Source organism: Quercus suber, unplaced genomic scaffold, assembly GCF_002906115.3.
Source record: "Quercus suber isolate HL8 unplaced genomic scaffold, Cork oak 2.0 scaffold_713, whole genome shotgun sequence".
NCBI lineage: Eukaryota > Viridiplantae > Streptophyta > Magnoliopsida > Fagales > Fagaceae > Quercus > Quercus suber.
The window spans coordinates 223246-239797 of record NW_027070154.1 but is presented as its reverse complement, the minus strand read 5'-3'; the positions used below and the strand labels follow the sequence as shown (position 1 = coordinate 239797).

The 16552-nt window shown below is 38.6% G+C and overlaps 1 protein-coding gene across 1 annotated transcript; it reads left to right on the top strand.

Moving 5' to 3' along the window:
- Positions 1-5313: 5313 nt before the first annotated feature.
- On the top strand, positions 5314-6293 carry LOC136064589 (uncharacterized). The gene is made up of 3 exons (XM_065766518.1): positions 5314-5594; positions 5679-6053; positions 6095-6293. Exons 1-3 carry the CDS (start codon positions 5314-5316, stop codon positions 6291-6293), a joined length of 855 nt encoding a protein of 284 aa, XP_065622590.1.
- The last annotated feature ends 10259 nt before the right edge of the window (positions 6294-16552 follow it).

Below are 16552 nucleotides of genomic sequence, written 5' to 3'. Positions count from 1 at the left end.
ATATGACAGTACTTTTGTTACATTCGGTGGTCTTTTATTTTTTATTCACATTTTTTATGGTTCTATCGTCATATTGAGCAGTACCAACATCACATATGACTGTACTTTTGTTACATTCGATGATTCTCTTATTTTTTACTCACATTTTTTACGGATTCAACCTTATATGGGGTAGTACCAACATCAAATATAACCATATTTTTATCACATTCAGTGGTTCTTTTATTTTTTAGTCACATTAGATGGTTCCAATGTCACATTAGGCATTATCAATATCATATATAACCTTATTGTTGTCGCATTCGGTAGTTCTATTATTTTTTAGTTACACTGGATAGTTTCAACATCACATATTATTGTACATCACATTCGGTGGTTTTATTATTTTTTTAATCATATAAGATGGTTCAAACGTCACATTAAACAATACTAACATCACACATTACTGTACTTTTGTCACATTTGATGATTCTATTATTTTTTACTCACATTGAATGGTTCTAACATCATTTTCTAATTGAAATTTGGTACTTCACCTTTTATTAGTAATTTCACTCATCAAAAATTACATTTGTTCAATGTTTTTTTAACATATATTATGAATTATAATTATAGTAATCATAGATAATTTTTTTTCATATTTTTTAATCAAAAAGTATGATCTTATGATCCTTATGCCAATTTTACAATGCGATCCCTGAACCCTCTTAATGATACTATATAGGATCTTGATCCTGATAATCTTTGTGGTACCTACTACCTATGTCATATTTGACGATCCTTCAATGGTACCGAAATTACATTGGATAATAATAATATATTACCTATGTCAGTTTTGATGGTCCTCTTATAATGCAAGATACAAGATTACAGCATAATTGGTTTGTAAGTCGCATTCTTATAAGATTCCATTCTAAGAAATTAATATTCTAATATTTGATTTTTTTTTTTATAAATTATTATAATTGGTTAATTCATAAAAATCTTGGTAATAAATAATATTTTAACAATGAATTCTCCCTAAATAGTCATAAACCTTAAAATTGAACAAAAATGCCCTAGAATTAAGGATGTCAAAAAATAGTCCAAAAAATCTGTAAAATGACTAAAATACCACAAAACTTTGAATATTACTGTAAGGATGCAATTTGAGTCCTAAGCCTAAAAGTTAAAAGGATCTAGGCCCAAAAATCTCAATACAATGAATTTGTAGAAAGTATGTTGGAAAACTAGGCTCTAATGAGTTGGGTAACAATTATAGTGGATTCAAATGACAATAAAATAAAAATAGATTAATTTTATCTAAAGCAAATCGTCATCAGCACAATTCGAAGAGATCAGTTCTTATATATAATTCTTGAAATTGATTACAAGTACAGTTCTTATTACTATAGTATTTATCTCTCAATTCTCCGATTCTTTTCTCTCAGGGCCTCCCTTCTATTTTATATTATCTTCCTCTTTTCATCTCTGCCCTCCATGTGTAGATTAGATTATTGGTGTTGATCCTTGTCAAATCAGTACTTTCCTAAAGTCTTTGGAGAGTAGTTGTAAGACTGAAAACTATCGTTCAGGTATCACTTCCCCATTAATGTGGCCAAAGAGTTAGCTACAGAGTATTCAATGCGGTGGTAGTAGCTTTCTCTTAGATATTTCATAATTTTCCTTTGTCCTGTGCTTTCATGATGCATATCCTTATCAATAGAATCTTCTGGAACATTGCTTCTGGGTGGCAGACCTCACCTTCGTACCTCGACCTTGCCTAGCCAAGGAGATATTCATCCTCGGACCGCCTTCTCGGACTCTTATGACCAGACCTCATCTCTTCACTTACTTACGTGGACTCTTATGACAGTATTTACCCATCTTTGGACCACTTAATGTCCTCGGATTGGGCCCCTGGCCCAATATATACATAGATATTTACCACTGGGCTTATCACCCCTACAATTAACAAAATACCTTCATTATCATATAGACTAACTAAAATAAATTTTTAAACTTCCAAAATTAACAATAATATATATATATATATATAAGCATATTGAGAAGCACATCATTGCTAGCACACCCGTTATTAACTCATTAGCTAATGAAGGAAAAATATTCTACATTGTCAGATCAATTTGGCATAAAATAAAGGATATCCAGTAGTAGCGTATAACAAGACGAAGCAACCAAGCAAAAGCAAAAACACACCAAACTAGTAGCAAGCTATAACTACATTTCAAAATAATTCTAGATTTCAAAGTTTGTCAAAATGCAATGTTATCAATAGCTAACAATTACATTGAATATTTCCTCAACAATTTTCTTGTAAACTACTTGGTAATTTTAAAAATAAAGATCATAGTTGTAGCCAATTAGCTCAAATAGTTGCTCTGAAGCCATAGATACTTATAATACACTGAGATTTGGTTTGAAGGAAGCTCTCCATTTCCAAATTTAGCTCCTGTAAATTGATAAAGCAAAGGAAATAAGATTAAGTGCCCGTTTGTTTGGGCGTTTTGAGCCCAAAAGTTGCCTTTTAAAAAAAGCCAGGCCAAGTTTAGTGTTTTGTGAGTATAAAACACCAACTTTTTGGAAAAAGTTGCGTTTTGGACGAAGGCATAAACGCGCAAAACAATTATGGACCTCTAGAGGTCCATAAACAAAAAGTTGAATGCGCATTTGAATGGTATCTGTTGGGCTTTGCCGAAAAATACAAAATTACCCTTGATAAATGGCTTCAGTTCTCTCACGGTCCTTATTCCTCTCATCTCATCTCTCTACTCTGCCCTCTCAATAAAAAATTTCCAAATCCAAACACAAAAAAATCTATAGCAAATTCCCAAATCAGCTAAGGGGGAAAAAAAAATCAATCCCTTGCATGGGTGTTACAGACGATGTGCTAAGAGAAAAGGGGAAAAAAAAAAAAAAAAGAGGAAGAATGACTGAAGGAGAACTCTGTGAGTTCTGGGAAAAACAAAGAGCAGAAAAGTGTAAAGGAAAAAAAGAGGAAAGAAGGAAAAAAGAAAAGAAAAGAGTAATGGTATATTTTTAGTAAAGGGAGAAAGGAAGTGCTAAGAGAAAAGGGAGAAAGGAAAAAAAAAAAAAAAAAAAAAAAGAGGAAGAAGGAGAGCTGGAACGTTCTGAGCTTGGAGGAAGTGGTAGGTTGCAAAAGAGGAAAGAAGTAAAAAAAGAAAAGTGTAAGGGTACGTGGGTGGAGGAGAAAAAAAAGGAAAAAGAAAAAGAAAAAGAAGTGTGGTACGTGTGTGGAGGATAAAAAAAAAGGGAAAAAAAAGGAGAAAAAAAAAGGGAAATGGTATCACAATATTTTCACAATAAATTTTAAATGGTAGGTTATTATTAGCTAATATTTATGAGAAAAAAATAATTTTTTTAGAAAGAGAAAAAAATAATTTTAATAGTATGTTCAAATTAAAATTAGTATCAATTTTTATCACAATATTTTCACAATACTTTCACAATAAATCTTAAGTGATAGGTTATTATTAGTTAATATTGGTGAGGAAAAAATAATTTTAATAGTACATTCAAATTAAAATTAATATCAATTTTTATCACAATATTTTCACAATAAATCTTAAGTGGTAGGTTATTATTAGCTAATATTGGTGAGAAAAAAATAATTTTTTTAGAAAGAGAAAAATTGATTTAAGTATGATGAAGTAGTTGATTTAAGTATGAACAAAACTCACATCCAAACAAAAAAAAAGTACGAAATAAACTCCCTTATATATACATTGTCCTTTTTGGTAATTTACCCCTCAAACTGCCACTGTTATAAATGCTAGTCAAACTCCCTTATATATACATTGTCCTTTTTGGTAATTTACCCCTCAAACTGCCACTGTTATAAATGCTAGTCAAACACTCAGCTTTTTCAAAAAACACTTTTTAACAGTTTTTACCAAATACTCAGCTTTCTGAAAATGCACTTTTTCATTATGCACTTTTACAAAAAACTGAACCAAACTCACCTTAAATATTTTCCAAATAATGTGAATATGGACAAAGAAAAAAGATTTTAAAAACCATATTCAAATCTTATTAAAAAAACCATACTGCAAAGCCGCACCAACTAATGCTTACTTTAATTGATACTAGCCGATAAATCTATAATATTCCATCTTATCAGGGTTGGAGACTTTGGCATAAAATATACCACATGGTATCATTGTTAAAACTCTTATCAAAATTTAAAATTATAAGTCAAATTCTTCATAACTACCTAAAACATTGAGAAACAAAGGGTGACACCCATAAATTATGAAGGAAATGAACATGTAATGGAATTAATCTAGAAGCTCCTTCTCCGAGCTTAACTTCTACCACATTGCTTACAATCTGAAGAGGAAGAGTTATACATGATGGGTTGGCCCATATGGACAGACCGTCATATGGACTGGACGGATCCACACATGGACAAACTCAGCACAGACGGGTGAGGCATCCATGAGGCATCCGATTTTGTTATCTCATGATCTCCAAAAAACCCTAGATGGGAATACTTGCGGCGCACACCATAGAATCTCGAGGTAAATAGAATCCTAGCGCAAAGAGGATTCTAGAAGCTACGCACATTAATATATATCTTCTCTATAAGGAAAAGACTTGTCCATCACATTTAAGACTTCTCAAAAGGATTCCTAGAAGGAAAGGACTTCGACTCTAAGTGAAAGAGGTCAATTTTCAACTACTATAAAAACCCCAATACCCTCACAAATCAAGGTACGCATAAATTAACCCTTCTCTAGTATTCTAGAGTGGTGAGCAATTCTAACTTGACCTTCGGAGGGTATTTCTCCGGCACCACACCGGTGTTCTCGTTAGGTCTTCTTTTTTTGTTGTGCAGGTAACATTCTGAGCATGTGAGTATAGTGTGGCTCATTGGTGAATTTTTCGACTTCATTAATTGGCACTGTCTGTGGGAAGGAGTCATTCTCTGTGATTCATAAGCCGCATTATCGCTTTTTGGACAAAAGAGTTGCATGGTGCTCACTTGCTCGATGGCAACCACTAACAACATCCAAGGAGAAGAACCACCCACAACTGCCCTTGAAAGACAGGTCCAAACTTTCGCCATGGAGCATCTCACCAAACAAAACCACGACCTGGAAGAGCAACTGCGCCAAAAAAAACACAGCACCGAACAATCAAAGAGAGGACCAAGAAGGTACCAGCGCTGTGTGAAGAGATTGAGAGGGGTCGGATGGTAGCAACGCCCCAAGCAGGCCAGAACGGCAACATGTGAACCTCCCATCCCTCATGGATACAGCTCCACCTCCTATTGTCATAGAGATGTAGGCGATGAAGGAACAGATGGAGGTCATGATGAATGCTCTCAAGGGACGAGTGTCCAATGATCTTGACGACATAGTCAACCGGACCAACTCCTCGTTTACAGCACCCATCAATTCCTTTCCCCTACCACATAAGTTCTGCATGCCACAGATAGAAAGCTATGATAGAGTCAAGGACCTTCTATATCACCTAGAGACCTTCAAAACCTTGATGCACCTTCAAGGGGTAACAGATGAAATCATGTTTAGGGCCTTCCCTACGACGTTGAAGGGCCTTGCAGGGATATGGTTCAGTCGACTGACGCTGAACTCCATCAGCACTTTCAAGGAACTAAGCGCTTAGTTTACTTCACACTTTATCGGGGGACACAGGTACAAGAAATCCACGGCGTGCTTGATAAGCATTAGGCAACGAGAGGATGAGAAACTGAGATCCTACATAACCCGCTTCAATAAGGAAGCACTTTCGATCGATGAAGCCAACGACAAAATATTGGTAGTAGCCTTCACAAATGGGTTGCGAAAGGGCAAATTTTTGTTCTCTCTATACAAAAATGACCCAAAGACCATGTTAGAAGTACTCTACAAGGCCACCAAATATATGAATGCAGAGGACGCACTGCTAGCTCGAGAAGAAAAACCTAAGAAGAGAGTGCGACAGGAAGATGCACGGCAGGATCATGGACGGAAGAAACCAAGAACAGGAGACAGAAGAGATGAAAGGCGCCCTAAGCCCATGGGAGGAAGGTATACAAGCTTCACTCCACTGAATGCCCCATTGGACCAAGTCCTGATCAGATCAAGGACGAGAGGGCTCTAACGTTTCCAGGAAAGTTGAAAAGTGATCCAAGCAAGCGATCAAGAGACAAGTATTGCTGCTTCCATCGTGACCACGGTCATGACATGGTCGATTGCTACGAATTAAAACAACAGATTGAAGCCCTTATTAGACAAGGAAAGTTGCAAAATTTCGTTACAAAGGAGTGAGCAGATCTAAACCCTCAAGAGCAGGCCCCCTGACGAGATAATTGGAGACATAAGGATGATTATAGGAGGAACCGCGACTATTGGCTCATCCAAAAAGGCTCGAAAGACCTACCTTAGGATGGTCCAGAACGTCCAACTAACAGGCTCTGTACCAAAGATAGCGCAAAGGGAAAGCCCCATCATTGGGTTCTCGAAAGAAGATGAAAGACGTCTTCACCATCTGCATGATGACGCACTTGTTGTTAGCATACGAGTAGGGGACTACAATGTGCACCGGGTATTGATTGACAATAGCAGCTTAGCTGACATCCTATACTACCCAGTGTTCCAACAGATGGAGATTGATAGAACATGATTGATACCAACAAATGCTCCGCTGGTCAGTTTTGGAGGAACGAGGGTATTCTCGTTAGGCGCAGTCACACTCTCGATGACGGCGGGTGATTATCCTTAGCAAATCATTGAGGACATAACATTCCTTGTGGTCGACTGCTCGTCCGCTTATAATGGTATCCTCGGACGACCCACACTTAACTTGTGGAAAGTAGCAACATCGACATACCACCTAATGATCAAGTTCCCTACAGATTATGGGATTGGGGAATTATGAGGTGACCAGGTGGCCGCCCGCGAATGCTACATTACCATGCTAGAGATAGAGGATCACCAGCAAACCATGTGTATAGAAGAGCAACAGACCATAGCAGAGCTGGTTGAAGAATTGGAAGAGGTAACCCTTGATGAATCAAGGCTTGAACGGACGACTAGGATAGGGACATTGGCCAGCCAGCCAATACGTCAAGCCCTCGCAGCGTTTCTCAGGATAAATCAAGATGTGTTCACGCTGAGCCATGAGGACATGCCCGGTATTGATCCCTCAGTCATGGTTCACAGGCTGAATGTGAACCCTGCATACTCACCCGTCCAACAAAAAAAGTGAGTGTTCGCTCAGAAGCGAGATAAAGTGATAGCAAAAGAGATCAGGAAGCTACTATAGCAGGTTTTATTCGAGAAGTATACTACCCCGACTAGTTAGCTAATGTAGTTATGGTCAAGAAGGCCAACGGGAAGTGGCGAATATGCGTCGACTCCACTGACCTCAACAGGGCGTGGCCAAAGCACAGCTACCCACTCCCTCAGCTAGACACCTTGGTAGACTCGACAGCGAGACATCATCTTCTAAACTTCATGGATGCCTTTTCAGGATACAATCAAATCAAGATGGAGGAATCAAATCAAGAGAAAACTTCCTTTGTTACCATCTAAGGACTCTTTTGCTACAAGGTAATGCCGTTTGGGCTCAAGAACGCGAAAGCAACGTACCAGAGACTAATGAACAAAATGTTCATGCACCAGATTGGGAGGAACGTACAAGTCTATGTTGATGATATGTTGGTAAAGAGCCTGCACAAAAATGAACACCTAGACAACCTCCAAGAGACGTTCGACACCCTTCGGTCATATAACATGAAACTAAATCCCAGCAAGTGCGTGTTCGGAGTAACGGTGGGAAAATTCTTGGGTTTCATGGTATCCCAAAGAGGTATAGAGGTCAACTCGGAGAAGATACGGGCCATAATGGAGTTAAAGCCACCGAGGATGGTGAAAGAGGTGCAGAGCTTGAATGGCAAAATTGCAGCCTTGAATAGATTTGTCTCGAAAGCGACGGACAAATGTCTGCCATTCTTTCGCACTATGAGAAAATCGTTCGAATGGATGGACGAGTGCCAAAAAGTGTTTGAAGACCTGAAGAAATACCTTTCATCTCCCCCATTACTCAACCTATCTAAGCCAGGAGAAGTACTCTACCTCTACTTAGCAATTTCACAAGCAACAGTCAGCACGGCCTTATTTAGAAAGGAAAAAGGATCTCAACGACTAGTCTATTTTGTAAGTAGGGCATTCCGAGGGGCAGAAGAGAGGTACCCCCAAATGGAGAAGTTAGACTTCACATTGGTAACTGCAGCACGAAAGCTAAAGCCATACTTCCAGGCCCATACCATTATAGTATTAACGGATCAGCCCCTAAAAAGAGCCATGAGCTGCCCTGAGGCTGCCGGACGGATGGCTTTATGGGCAATAGAACTAAGCGAATTCGATATACAATACCACTTGCAAACCACGATAAAGGGGCAGGCAGTGGCAGACTTCATCGCTGAATATACTCAATCAAAAGGTAAAAGGGCAGAAATTCCTGCACAATGGAGAGTCCACATAGACAACTCTTCAAATAGACAAGCCAGAGGGGCCGACGTGGTGATACAAACCCCAGAGGGGGATAAAATTGAATGCATGATCCAACTAGACTTCCCCACGACCAACAATAAGGCCGAGTATGAAGCCTTAGTGGCAGGGTTAGACCTCGCAAAGGCAGCAGGTGCTAAAAACATGGTCGTACATTGCGATTCCCAGGTGATAACAAGTCAAATTAATGGCTTCTACGAGTGCAAAAGTGAAAGGATGAAGAAGTACCGGGAAGAAGTAAAGAATCGGATTGGCAGCCTCGCTGTCAGATTCGTTCAAATCCCAAGGGAGGAGAATAAATGTGCCGACTATCTTGCAAAAGCAGCCTCTAAAGAATTAATGCTTGTCCCCGAACAGGTATTATCGTTTGTTTAAATCTCCTCACTTATCGATGACGGAGCAAATATGCAGGAAGTGAATTCTGAGAGCAATTGGACTACGCCATTAATAGCAGACCTGAAATCTGGCACTCTGCCAGACGGGAAAAACACTGCAAGGAAGTTGAAAGTCCAAGCCTCACGATTTAGGCGGATCAGAGATATCTTATACAAAAGAGGATTCTCTCTACCGTACCTGAGGTGTTTGAACCACAAGGAAGTGGACTACGTGATGAGAGAAGTCCATGAGGGTATCTTGGGAAACCACTCGGGAGCGTGGTCCTTAGTACCCAGAGTGCTCATCTCTGACAACGGAAAGCAATTCGACAACAGTGCATTCAGGGACTTCTGTTCGGAGATAGGTATTAAAAATCACTACTCCTCGTTTGCACACTGTGAGAGACCGCGTCCCCAGCCCGTTTTAATGGAATGTTGAGCCAAACCCACGTGAATGGGTGGAGTCGTGTTATTGCCTCTCAAAATGGAGGTTTGACTAGTTATATTTTCTCCTTTAGATTAAGGGTTTTACAATGGAGTCGCCACTTATTTAATTATTGGAAAAATAAGAAAACCATAATTAAAAAAAGTTCCTCATTTTATTAATTTGAAATTGAATTTACAATGAACATAGGAAATTACATGGCTTTGGTCCTAGATACAATCTAAGATAAAGTACATGGCTTTGTTTCCTAGTTACAATCTAGAAATTGAAAATTACAAGGATAAGCATTTGATCTACTAACCCTTGATCTAAGTTCGGAGGCTATGTTACAAGGTGGGAAGGTGTTAGGCACCCACCTTGCCCAGTGAAACCGGTCTTCTAGACTATGATGGCCAACAATCATATCATATCATCCAATATATCAATCAATTTACATGTTGAATTTAATGGATGTGTGCATGTGATAAACCCTAATTCAATTTATTAAACATTACATTTGGATTGAAAAATAAAATTCTAGTGAATGTGTGTGGATGGGGATAACCTAAAATCAAGGATTTGAAAGAATTATGAAACAAACATGTTTTTCATATTTTTGATGTAAATTTAAGATCAAAACTAGTGATATGCATGAACATGTGATGAACAACCAAGAATATGTGAAGAACACATAAAAACATTCAAACATATTCAAGAGGATTCAAATAATTACTATCATACTTTAATCTTAAATTCTCATCATGGTAACACAAAAAACAAATTATGGAAAGGGATTATACCTTCATGCAAGATTTATACGATGGAGGAGGAGACTCTTGGTGGAGGTCCTAAGAGTGGAGGAAAAAAGAAGAACTAGGAGAGGGAGAGTGAGTCTCACTCAATACCTTGAGTCTTAGGAAGACCAAGATATGACAAGGCTACTCTACTTCACTAGAACTCAAGAGAGGAGAAGAGAGGGGATTTTTTTGGTGCCCTTTGGAATGAAGGAGGGGGAGGGTTTATATAGTAGTAGTGGAGGGAATATGAATGGAAGACCATTTAATGAGGGTTGACAAGGATTATGAACCTAGACCTCATTTTAGCCTTGGGAAAAATCTGGTGCATTAAATGGAGAGATTGGTGGGAGTGGGGAGCAAGCCAAAATTCCGTTTTCCCGTAGCTGCTATAACAGCTTGTAGAGCCAACTTCGAAAAATCATATCTGATCCAATTCTGATCGGAATTGTCTCGTTCTTGTGCTCAAATCGAAGCCCCAGATGTCTAGTTTCTGGGAAAATTAACCTCATTCACAGATTCAAAATATTCTGAGAGATATTGATGAAATGGTGAGCAGAGGTCATTTGTTAGAAAATGATTTCAGCACAATTAATATTAATAGGTCCCAAATTAGCTCTCAATTAATATTAAATGGCTCCAATCACTCCCATTTCAGAATTAATTGGTTCCAAATTTACTCTAATTAAAAGATAGTTACACAAATTACTCATTGAATAATTAATGTTTAACTATCTAATTAATTAGGTGTATGCAACCTCACCATAAAATGTAGTCCTAACCAATCAAATTTTGACACATCATTGATCTCAAATTGATCACTCCTATAACCAATTGAAATCAATTGTTCATAATCATATATAGTTGGACTCCATTTGTGATAGTACATCTTAGCCATTAAAAATTGATTTGATGATAACTTTCAATCTGGTGGTCTGATTAGGGCTTATGACCAGTCGATTTGATCGTTATAACATCAAGATCATTTTGGTGAAATAAATCCAAGGATCTAATGGCTAGAATCAAGATGCATATTTTCAAGGCAAAATTACCCTTTTACCCTCTATGCGTGGTTAAATACGAGTTGCAAAATGGGGTGTCAACACATTCTTCAACCCCAACAGCATGACTTTATAGTGATAACTACTCGTTGGGGTGATGAAAGAAGGTTTTTCCTTGTTTTCGAGAGCTAGAGCTATCTGATGGTAACTTTGGAAGGCATTAAGGAAACTCATTCTTGGGTGCCCAAAGGTGGCATTGACAAGCTGATCAATCTTAGGCACCGAAAAGGAATCTTTTAGATAGGCTTTGTTCAGATCCATGAAGTCCACACACACACGCTGTTAGGACATATATGATTCACTTGTTAGGAACATGTGTCACTATTTTATGTAATTGGCTAATCCTTTGACAAAACACACTTTACTTGTGTTTGGGTAGATCTAGGATGTGTTTAATACTTCAAGAAACATGTTGTTCAAATCTAGTATTAAAGCCATGAAGATTGGACCAAGAAACAAGTGAAGAAAAGCTGTTTAATAAAGCTGGACAGATAGCTCGACACCTGTGGACAGATAGCTCGATAGCTGCTCAACACCTCCTCAACACCTGGCTATCTGTTGAGCTCTTCAGCTGATTCTTATCACAATCTCGATAGCTTCTCGATTGATCGAGCAAACTTTTTGTCCCTTCGATAGCTTCTCGATAGCTATATCTGTCAAAGTTTAAATCTCGACACCTCCTCGATACCTGCTATCTGTCGAGGTTACAAGAATTTAAATTTTCAGATCTGATTTTCGGCCCATGTTGACATGTATGTGTAGGGTTTCTTTTCTCATAACCCTAGACCTATATAAGGCATATTTTAGAGGTCGTCACATAAGAGAATACAAGGAGAACATATACAAAAGGTGACCGATGCCTTATTCTATTTGAAAGAAGCTACTGCATCTTTTGCGCCTTAGGGTTTTGTAACCAAGTGCTTCTTGATCTTCATTGTTGATGAAGTGAAGAACTTTGCAGCCAACAATCTTCTTTTAGTTGGTGATTAAGTCGCGTACTGGGATCCACGCAATTGGTTAGTCACGTACTGGGATTTGTGCATCAAAAAGGGTGGCGTTCATATATTGAAGAGTTCAAAGGTTTTGAAGCAGTAGAAGGTTTCTGCTGTGAGTTCATTTACGGGGATTGTAGAGTCTAGGGACAAAAGTTTTGTACTAGATTTGAAACTTCTCTTTACTATAATGGATTGCTTTTTGGGAAGGTTTCCCCCTAGGTTTTTTTTATTGTGAAACTAGTTTGTTTCATTGGTTTTCTTGGGTCATCAAATCTTGTTTTATTTATTTTTTCCGTTGCATGATTTTGACATGATATTGATGTTTGTTTGTTTTAACAAATTTTATTCATAATAAAACTAATTAACAACTTGGGTTTAAAACTTGTTAATTCTATCAACCGGGGTCTAAATTTTCCAACACATGCCATTTCCCATTTTTCTTTTTTACCACCATCGTGCTACCCATTCGAGATAAAAAACTTCCTTAATAGCCCTAGCCTCTTTTAGCTTATCCACCTCTTCCTTCACTATGTTAGCATGGATGTCCAAGGATCTACGTGGTTTTTGCTTCTTCGGTGCACAGTCGGGATCCACATTAAGCCGATGGCATATAAACTCAGAATCCACCCAGGAGCTTTGTATAGGCTCCAAGCAAAGACATCCACATTACCTGCTAAAATAGCAGGAGCTCTATTTTTTTAGTGCTCAAAAGGCTTTTCCCCAGTTGAAAATATCTATCTCCAAGGTCTAAATACACCTTCTCTAGCTATTCACATGGATCTTCCGGGGGAAACTGTAGTTGCTATGATGGCTCGGGTAACTCAGCCTCCGCTATCTACTTATGCCCAATAGCAGTTATTTGGCATCGCCGAGCTACACTCTAGTCTTTCTGGAGTTTGTAAATACCCTGGTCAGTTGGGAATTTCACCTTTTGGTGCAAGGAAGATTGCATAGCCCCCATAGAATGGATCTATGGACAACCGTGTATAGTCGTGTAAGGAGAATAGGAATGAACCACTATAAAATCCACAAATTCTTTTCTTCCTCCTATCTTTACTACTAACCTTATTTGGCCTGCAAGTGTGACCATTGTGCCATTGAAAGCAACCAATGGAGTATCATACTGAGTTAAATCCTTGAGGGTTAAGCCTAACCCTTCATATAGATCTAGATACATTACCTCAACCCCGCTTCCTTGGTCTATAATTACTCTCCTCACATCAAAACCTACAACCTGAAACATAATCACTAATGCATAATCATAAGGCTGAATAGTTCCCTCCTTGTTAATTCCCAAAAAACCTAAACATTCTTCCTCCCATCATGCCCTTTTAGAGGAGTAGGGACTCATCTCCGAGTCCAAAACTAGGGCCACGGTTGAAACTTGGGAAGCTGCTTGCCCTAGTCAGGTCATGGTCTTAGTGGCATGGATTACCTCTATAAGCCCTAGAGAAGGAGCCGAGGCTTGCGACGAACTTGCCCCCTTCCTATCTTGGAGTCGAGGATTATCTCGAGCTATGAACTTCTTAAGATGTCTCGCTTCCTTGAGCTAACCAAGGTGATCCTTCAAGGTTCGACAGTCCTTAGTCGTATGACCCCTGTATCGATGATAAGAGCAAAATAGGCTTTGTTTTCTCTATAAGACGTCCCCACTCATCTTGTTTGGCCAACAAAAGTAAGGCTTGTTCTTTATTTTTTCCACGATTCGATAGACTGACTCCTTATATAGAGAACTAACCATCTCGGATTGTGAATTTAGTACTTGGGTGAAGAAATCTCTTCTTGGCTGAGGAGGGTGGTCCATCCTAATCTCTTTTCTCTCCCTTATCGGTGCCTTAGCCTTAGCCTTATCTTGCAGCTGATCATTTTCTAATCTTTTATACTCTTCTACCACTGTATCAACTTATGCATAACCATGACTAGCTTTAAAGAAAGTGAAGCTCTCAACTTGAGTCCATTGAGAGCCCCACTTTGAAGGTACTAGCCGCAATTCCTCCATTATCGCCATCTATCTCATTGTACAACTCCCAATAATGATTCGAGTACGCTCTAAGGGTTTCACCTTCCTTCATGTACATGGTGAGGAAATAGTCAAATGGCTTCCGAGTTCTAATACATGTTACAAACCTCGCCTCAAATGCCCTTATCAATTCATTATAACCACATATGAAATCCTTCTCTAGCCCATCAAACCATCTCATCGTAGTAGGCCCTAAGCTAGAGGGGAATATCTTGCACATCAAGGCCTCATTCTTAGCATAGACAGTCATACTTTGGTTGTAATGGCTAACATACTCCACGGGATTGATCTTACCATCGAAGATGGTGAAGGTAGGCCTAGTGAATCTTCGTGGAAAATCTGTGCTTTCTATCTCTTGTGAGAATGGAGAATGGGATATTTGCTTCAGTGCCCAACTCATAGCATTGTTCCTCGAGGTCTAAGGGGTAAAAGGATCTCTAAGACCTCGGAATGCCGAACGCTAAGGGGTTGATATCCTGATCCTTTCCCTATGCGGTGGGGATTCCTCCCTCCTATACCTCCAAGGTGGAGAAAACGTTCTCTTCGTATGAAGTGGGGATTCTCTTTTATCACAATTTCTTTGTCATTCCCCCATGCTACTTTTCCCTCTTCGGGAATGACTCGGTGTAGGACTAGGGCCCATTCGGTAGAGGCATTCTTCATCATTTATTTGGAGGCAGTCTTCATTCCTTCTTCGGCGGTGGTCTTCATTCCTCCTAACCTCTCGCATCCCTACTGGATTGGGATGGTCCCACGAGGTTAGTAGATGACCTTTCCCTATGTAGAGGGATGTGAATTCCCGGTTGTACCCTCGCTAGGGTTGCTCCTAATTCTCCTTGTGTATCTCAAACCACAGACACCTATCTTCATGGACTGATTCCTTTGAGATGCTTAGATGAGAGAAGTGGGCAGGACCACTCCTTAATCGATTTGCCATACTCTTCCTTAAACCAAATTCTAATCCCATTGCTTGATGGAAATTCCCATAGACGGCGTCAATTGTAGGGGATCAAAAACTTAAACTCAAACAGTAATGAGCTTAAATGTCAAAGTAATTGACATGCACAATTTATTTGTTATAAAAATAAGGTAGAAATTCCGCAGTGGGAAACTTAAACAATTGACTAAGAGAATAAGGGTGAGAATAAACTAATCAAAAATACATAAACTACTTTCCCGAGATGTGTGGAGTTAGCAAGAAAACAAAAGTACACTGTATCTCCCCTTATCTTCTTCAGCTCTCTCTCTCTCTCTCCAAAGTCCTTTTTCTTAGGATCTTCTAGCCTCTTCTCTGTTGCAACCTCCTCCCCAATTATAAGCATTTTTCCTTCTTTTATCTCTCTAGCTGGCTTGCCCCAGCTAGATATTTTGGGTTACTTGTCCCATCCTCCCTTGGTTCTATCCCTCTTTCATAATGATATAGGACTTTTAGGGGTGTCTGCACTATTCAAATTTTCTTACTTGCATTTACTAGGAAAGAGATTAGGTTAAAAACCTCTCATTAATGCGGAGGTGATGGCCTCTGTGACCCTTATCCTTTCAAGAAGTCTCCTGAGGTGCACTTGGTGGGAATGGCATCTCGGCTAAAAAGAAAGAAGAAAAAAGGGGGATCGGTTGCCTGTGGTTCTTCTTTTGTTCACTGAAGAATCACCCATGCTCATGACCTCAGATAAGAGTTCTAGTATTGATGGCATACTCGGATCTCCACGGGAATTGTCTTGGGGAGCTTCCCTTTACTATTCACAGAGATGGGCCTGGCCCATTTCTTCAAGTATGATCTTCTAGGGAGCTTTCCCTTTACTACACACTCAAATTTGAAGGGAAAAAACAGTTTTTCTCACCGACATTTGTTTGACCAAATTTTGTTAAATTAATATTAAAAATATTGTGTTCTAACCTAATATTTGCTTAAGGGTAAATTTCCAAATTATTCTCCTTTTTTGAATTAAAATTTGTTGTTTTAAATTTTTAATTAAAGTGTATCTTAAAATATTAAGTGTGGCTTTTGCTTATTTTTTTCCAAGGTGGTATGGTGAGATTTTCCATTACAAGTGTTTTGGTGCTTGATAAATTATGCATTTTTCTTCTAAATTTATCAATTATATTTTTACTAACCATGGCTAAAATTTAGTAAAGATATTTAAAATATTTTGTTACTAATATAAATAGAAGAGGGAAGAGTGTTAATTTTTTCAATCCTTAGAAGAGGGGAGTGTTTTATCCCTTCAAATTTGGAGTGGACTGTCATTCTTCCAAACTTTAAGAGAGGGGAGAGTTATTACCCCCAACTAAAAGAGCAATCACATCAGCTCATGCAAACTTTCCATTTATTTTACCAAAAAAAAAA

Coding starts and splice junctions, on each gene's coding strand:
- LOC136064589 (XM_065766518.1), top strand. CDS start 5,314: ATGAAGGAACAGATGGAGGTCATGATGAATGCTCTCAAGGGACGAGTG. Junction 5,595..5,678: donor AAGGGCCTTGCAGGGATATG/GTTCAGTCGACT, acceptor CGGGGGACACAG/GTACAAGAAATCCACGGCGT. Junction 6,054..6,094: donor CCTAAGCCCATGGGAGGAAG/GTATACAAGCTT, acceptor CATTGGACCAAG/TCCTGATCAGATCAAGGACG.